The sequence below is a fragment of the Monodelphis domestica genome, chromosome 5 (assembly GCF_027887165.1).
Source record: "Monodelphis domestica isolate mMonDom1 chromosome 5, mMonDom1.pri, whole genome shotgun sequence".
NCBI classification, from domain to species: Eukaryota; Metazoa; Chordata; class Mammalia; order Didelphimorphia; family Didelphidae; genus Monodelphis; species Monodelphis domestica.
The window spans coordinates 132,083,894-132,090,805 of NC_077231.1; the positions used below are offsets into that span (position 1 = coordinate 132,083,894).

General features: G+C 34.1%; 1 protein-coding gene across 2 annotated transcripts in view; it reads left to right on the top strand.

The window, feature by feature from the left end:
• Positions 1-6,155, top strand: part of SLCO1A2 (solute carrier organic anion transporter family member 1A2) — a 45,753-nt gene extending 39,598 nt beyond the window's left edge. For both annotated transcript variants that reach the window (XM_007503538.3, XM_007503540.2), the window contains exons 13-15: positions 2,326-2,390; positions 3,022-3,139; positions 5,713-6,155. In XM_007503538.3, coding sequence (XP_007503600.1) covers positions 2,326-2,390; positions 3,022-3,139; positions 5,713-5,923 — 394 coding nt within the window. In that variant the 3' untranslated portion in view covers positions 5,924-6,155. The remainder of the gene's footprint in view (positions 1-2,325; positions 2,391-3,021; positions 3,140-5,712) is intronic.
• Positions 6,156-6,912: the final 757 nt, after the last annotated feature.

Genomic DNA, 6,912 nt, shown 5'->3' on the forward strand with positions numbered 1-6,912 from the left:
AAAAGTCTGAGAAATTTCAAGATTTACAAGAGCCTCAGGACAATCAGCTCCTTAGTCAATCAGACCTAGCCAATCAGAAAAATTATCTCAGGTAAAATGTAGTTTTGGAACTTCCATTCCTTACTGGCAAAGGCAATTTCCCCAAGTCAACTTCATATTTGTATAACTTCAGTGTGACTATATTCTATCCAGATCCTTCTATGACTGTCAACTAGTCTAGGTTCACATAGATTATTAGGGTGATTTATTTAATTTAAAAACAAAAACAATAACCAGCCACACGGTGTAGTGTAGAACTGGTAACCTTTTTTCTTCTATCACTATAGCAAGATGCAAATCACTAATAGAGAAAATAGTCCTTCCAATAACTCTTTCATAAGGTCGTTTAGAGAAAAATATTTTTTCCAATAAGCTATCTAAATATGTTATTATGCTTGAAATCACAATGCATTGGTTAGTGTTGTCAGGTAGCTGCTTGAGTGCTCTTTCAACAGTCTTTTATTTCTTCATCCTTAACTTATCAGTTGGCTTCAGGAAAACTATTTTCTTTAACTCTGCTAGAGTTTAAGCTGCTACAATTCTATTATTCTGATCACAGAGAACTTTTGATCTTTGAAACAACTTCCTCTGTCAAGTCTAGTGCTAGTCAGCCAGATTGGCATTCCTTTTCCTTTACAAAGATTCAAACAATTTCAATTGAACAAATATTTATTATTCCTTTAAGTACACAGAGTACCATATTTATCACGGATCAATAAATGGATGATTAAAAGAAGATCCTGCCCTCATACAGTTCTGTCTAGTATAGGAATAGGAAATTAATGGAGAAACTTATTGCAGGAAAATATGTGATAATTGCATTTGAGAAGCATAAAATCAAGTACTATAGGAATAATGAAAATCAATCAATCAAAAAACCTTTGTTAAGGACTTCTTATATACCAGGAGCTATATTATCACTACAACATTTTTTCAATATGTTGATCAGTTTTACAGAATTGATTTTCCCCCTCTTTTTCTTTTTCTTTTATTTTTTTAAAAACTTTTGTTATAAGGAATAGCTCTCTGGGAAAATGGGATGAGGAGGGAACATATCTGGCACTGTATAAACAAAAGATATTAACAAAATTTTATTTTTAAGAAAAATAAGCTAACATGTAAAAAGTGGGACAGTTAGAACATTCCAGATGCAGAGACTAGTTTAAATAAAAACAACAGTCTAGAAAAGTGAAGTGCAAGATATCTCCCTTCTCTCATTAGAGGAATGGAAAACTATAGCTTCAAAATGTGACTCTCAGAGAGTCAGTGGTTGTCAGTTGGTTCTGCTAGATTTTTTTCCTTTGATGCCTGGAGAGGTTTTATATGGTTTTGTATCTGGAAACAACTGTTGTATGGAAGAGGGGAAAGATACCAATAGATCTTGAAGAAGGAATTGAAAAATAGGACAGAAACATGAAGAATCTTGCTTGGCAGATTGAAAATTATAGCTCCACCTGCAGGAACACAGTGCAGAGAAGGAAGTAATTTGAAAGTAGGTTAAAAAGATAAGGATGTTCCAGATTGTGGAAATTAAATGACAAAGAAGTTTTAACTTTAGTGGAAGGGAGGGGTTATAGAGACCTAAAATTCTTTGACCAGGGAGGTGATATGATCACACCCATGCATAACATTAGCCTGACAGTGGTAAAAATGGAAAGCTTGAGTGAGAAAAGATGACAGTACAATACAAGATGACATTTTTGAGGTCATTGTAATATTCCAAATGTGATCATCAGAAATCACGTAGGGTGGGATGGGGGGTGGGCAGCAGTGGGAATAGAGAGATAGGGATAGTTGAGAGAGATGTGTCATTAACAAGATCAGACTCTAATGATGATGATAATAATAATAATAATAAGCAAGAAAAATAACAAACAGGAAAAAATTCAAATAATACATTTATACTTTTAACACCAAGACTGCCTATCTACTCTATTGGTGGTGTCAAACTCAAATAGAAATACGTAAAGATCAGTATACATTGAATATTGACCAAGAAAACCACATATTAATATTATCTATGCTTTGTTGTGTTTTATTTATTTTCTTAAGATACTTCACAATTACAAAGGTGAAAACTAGGAGAATGAAAATAATAAAAATGGCAGTCTGATCATAAACAATATAACCACTCCCTGAGCAAACAGGAAATGGTTGATACTAATCATCCTTACAGGTTTCTTAAATGTGTAGTCTGAACAGAGAAGAATGATTTTGTAATGAGTCTTTTCTAATCCATTTTCTATTGACAGTACAACTTTCTTTCTTTCTTTTCTCCCCTCCTAGGAGCATCAAGCCCAAAGAGAAAGCTCTTGGTGTGGGTCTACACATGTTGTGTACAAGGATACTTGGTAAAATAGGTCATTCGTTGCCCTCTCCAATATAATATCCTAAATACAGATGAAACAAAAACTAAAGGTTATATAAATTATGTAGTTTCATCATGGTAAAATTTCAGCAAATCCATTTTGTACATTGATGTTGCATCATTTTTAATTTATAATTTCATTTTAACTTCTACTAGCATATGCACATAATCAAATTTGTTAAAGTATAAAGGTAAAGACCAAAAAGGGAAAATAAGCAAGAAAAATAACACACAGGAAAAAAATTCAAATAATGCATTTATACTATTAACACCAGGACTGCCTATCCACCCTACTGGTGGTGTCAGACTCAAATAGAAATACATAAAAATCAGTATACATCGCATATTGACTAAGAAAACCACATATTATTATCTATGCTTTATTGTATTTTATTTACTTTTAAAAAATATTTCACAAGTACTCTTTAATCTGGTTCTGCATGGTTAGGAATATTGTGGGTCTCATTAAGGCTGGCCATGTATTTTACTTTTCTGTACTACATCATGCTGCCTCTGTTTGAGATATAAATCTACAAGAAAAAGAAGAAAACAAATAGAAGTAATATTATAAGAAAGCACTTGACGTTATTAATCAATTTTTTTTCTTTTCTTAGCTGGAATTCCAGCTCCCATTTATTTTGGAGTTTTAATAGATTCCACATGTTTACACTGGGGAACTTTGAGGTGTGGAAAGTCAGGAGCCTGCAGGATATATGATTCCATCAACTTCAGGTAACAGTAACTGTTATTTACTGGATTACTAAGTAAAAGACACTCTACTGAGCTATACCTTCAATAAAATCCTACACTAATGCTTTATTGGGTCTTGAAAGTGATCATGTGTGTTCCAAAAGCTCTTCCAGAGAAGAAGAAATAGGAATAAGTCTTACTAGCTGGAAGGGCTTCATTTATGGGTCAGGTCTGTGTACTTGAAGGCTGAGGATCAGCTTAGATCTCTTCGCAGAGGTCCAGCATAATATGATGTTGGACATGAGCTCATGAATTATTTTGACAACAGCTCAAAAAGATTATTTATTAAGGGGACACAGAATTGTGGGGTTATGGATTTGATACTGGATGGAACTTTAGAAGTCATCGAGTTCAACTTCCTCATTTTAATTGATGGGAAAACTGGGACCCAGAGAAGTAAAATAACTTACTCAAAGATACTCAGATCGCTAAGAAGAAGAAGCAGAATGTGAACCCAGGTCCTCACACTAAATTAATTGTTCATCCTACTATTTTTGTCCTAGCTAGAGTTTCCTATAAGTGACTACAATTTTCCTATGGCATTTTTTCAATTGCTTTAAATGAAGTATTTCCTATCATGGTGCCATTTTCTTTCTCTCTTTTCAAAATAATAAGAGATTTGTAAAGATCTTTAATTATGTTAGCTCATAAAATATATAAGCTTACAATACAAATCATGAGCAATGAAGATATGTAAAATATTGTGAAAATAGTCATAATATTCATACTCATGAAATTAGAGTTTAAATAATAGCTATCATTTATATCTCACTTTAAGGTTTTCAAAAAGCTATACTATATATATATAATATATGTGACATACACTATACATATATCCCATTTGTCAGTATGAAAATAAACATTTATCAAATGACTATTATGCACCCTGCGTTGGGTGCAAGGGGCATAAATATAAAAAAATAAAAAGCAAGAAGTCTGTGCCATTAAGGAGCTTACAATTTAATAAGGGAAGGCAATGTACAAAGGAAAGCTGAAAAGGGTTTGGGAAAGGGGGCGGGGAGTGAATTACCTGATGCCTGGGAATGATGGAAAAGTTAAGGAGGTCCCAGAGTAATAGTACCAGGTATGAAATGAGATTTGATCCTCACAACAACCCTGGGAGGTAAGTTCTTTTATTATTCACATTTTATAAAGAAGAAAACTCAGAGCTTGAAGTTATTTGCTCAGGATCAAACAGCTATTAAGGTAAGTGTCTGAGGCAGGATTTGAACTCCTTTTAAGTAAAATTCCCATACTTTATGCACTGTGCTACCTAGTTACTTCTTAATGACCTGAAGGAGATCATTTAATCCCACCCTTGGAGAGAACTTTTTTTTAACAATATCCCTGACAAGGAGTAGGGCAGTCTCTGCTTGAACACCACCAATGACCCTTCATTTTTACAAAACTCTAGTAGTCAATAACTATTGATGAGAATAATGATACTGACTACTTTATTCATCTATCTTGGGACATATGACACATGGATTTCCTCTTGGTCCAAATATCCCAATGCCATCAACAGAAACCTATCTATTTATAGTTTAGTATCTAATTTTTAATCATTTGACTGGTCACTCATTGGTCTCTCAGATAATAAATCTTCATGAAATAATAGGTCTTTAGTGCTAGAAGAGACTTCCTTGTGTTATAGAGAGGCTAGGAGGTTAGTGACTTGCCCAGAGTCACATTAAACATAGAGCCAGGATTAGATCTGGATCTTCTGACTCAAAAATAAGTGACCTGACTACTACACCCCACCTTTTCTATCCAAATACATTTAATCTTTCCTTGGGGGTCAGAGAAGTATCCTTGTTGTTGTTTCATCATTCAGATACTTTGTAATCTGTGATCCCATGAACCATGCTGTCTATGGAATCTTCATGGCAAAAATACCAGAATGGTTTGCCATTTCCTTCTCCAATGGATTAAGGCAAACAGAAGTTAAGGGACTTGCCTGGGGTTGTCAGGATGGATGTGAACTTGAGTCTTCCTGATACCAGACTTCCCTAGCATTCTATCCTAGCTGCCTCTGAAGTATCCTTAATGAACCACAAAAAAAGTATGTATATCATATATAAATTATGAACAAATATGTGTCCATATGTGCAAGTATTTAATAGTCTTTACATGCAATTATTAGATTGTAATCTACTTTAGGGCAGGAATCATAACTTATTTTCTTTGTGATTTTACCAAGTACCTAGTACTGTGCCTTATACACAAAAAAGAACTAATTGAAGCATTGTAGTAGAGTGGATAGAGCACAGGAAGGAAAGTTAGAGGACTTGTGTTGAAATCTGGGCTCTGATACTTGCTAATAGTTTAACCTTGGTCAGGTCCCAGGTCTCAGTTTCTTCATTTGTAAAGTGGTCTAGTTGCTCTCTAAGATCACTCCTAGCTCTAACTCCTATAAAACACTGAAAAGTTGCCAAAATGATAACAAAAATATCTTATGCCCATGCATAAATAATTCAGTGTTTGAGAGTGGGTGGGTATTCAGTGTCCTGACTGCCTGCTTGCCTAAGATCTTATGAGTTTACATTTCTTCACAGAACTATCTATCTTGGATTGTCAACCACCTTACGAGGAGTGAGCTATGTTCCAGCCTCATTCATTGTATTGATTTTAAGGAAGAAGATTCAGTCAGCTGAAAGCAATACTACAGTGACAGAACTGGTCGTTAACAGGAAGGAAAATGAAGACAAAGAAATAACTAGGCAATCTATACATTTGAAAGATGTTGAACTACAAACAAAATTTTAAACCTTAGATAGATTCTATTTTTCAGAGTGAGAGACCACACCACAATTTATTTACTATCAAAATTGCTCATAATTTTGTTATCACTTAGTGATAATATATTGTAATGTTTTTCTTTTTTTTTACCTGTTTTATTGATGCTGTTTGTTTTAAAATCAGTCAAATATACCCTCCTGCCAGATCAGAAATGAAACTCTACCTTGTAATAAAATAATAAAAAAAATTAAGTAAGTAATGACCAAGTCTTATCATGGTATTTGGGTCCAGCCCTTCCGTGGGGAATGGGAGTCCTTGGAGGTGTGGCAGCTTCAGTGTAATGATGACAGGAAGCAGTTAACATTTCAACCTGCAGTCAGGTATCACAATAAACTATTCCACCTTGGCTCAGGCTTGACTTTATTTTTATAACCTCAGTGATTATATATGTTCTTGGCACACAATTTCATTTTTCAACATACATACTTCCTTACAGGTAATGGAGTAAGTCATACATTAACTTTTAACAAATTGTTTAATTTACATTCTATGATTATTTGACATACTTTGGTTCTATATATCCTAACAACGAAACGCGAAGCTTTTACAGAAGATAAATGTTTTTCTCATCATAAGCAGCATAGCTAGAGGTCAGTTCCTCATTAACCCATGCAGTTAAGCCAAGAATGATTATTTGTTATTTTAATCAAATACACAATCAATCAAATTTCTAAGGAGATAATCAACACAATACCGTTGTCATGTCAGCAGGGTCACAGGGTAATAAAACATAAACCAGTTTTAAGTATTTTTCCAGTATCAAGCTTTTGTTTTCCAATGTTTCACTAAGGTTTCCAAGACATTTTACCTTGCCTACAGAGTTAGCAAAATAATCCAGTGAGGTGGAACATACCAACCTCTGAATGAAAGACAATTAATATACTGAGTCAGGGAAGCTTGTCATCCTTGGCTTGCATGGGGGTAGAGAATCTGAGTATAGTTTTGTTAAAGATTTT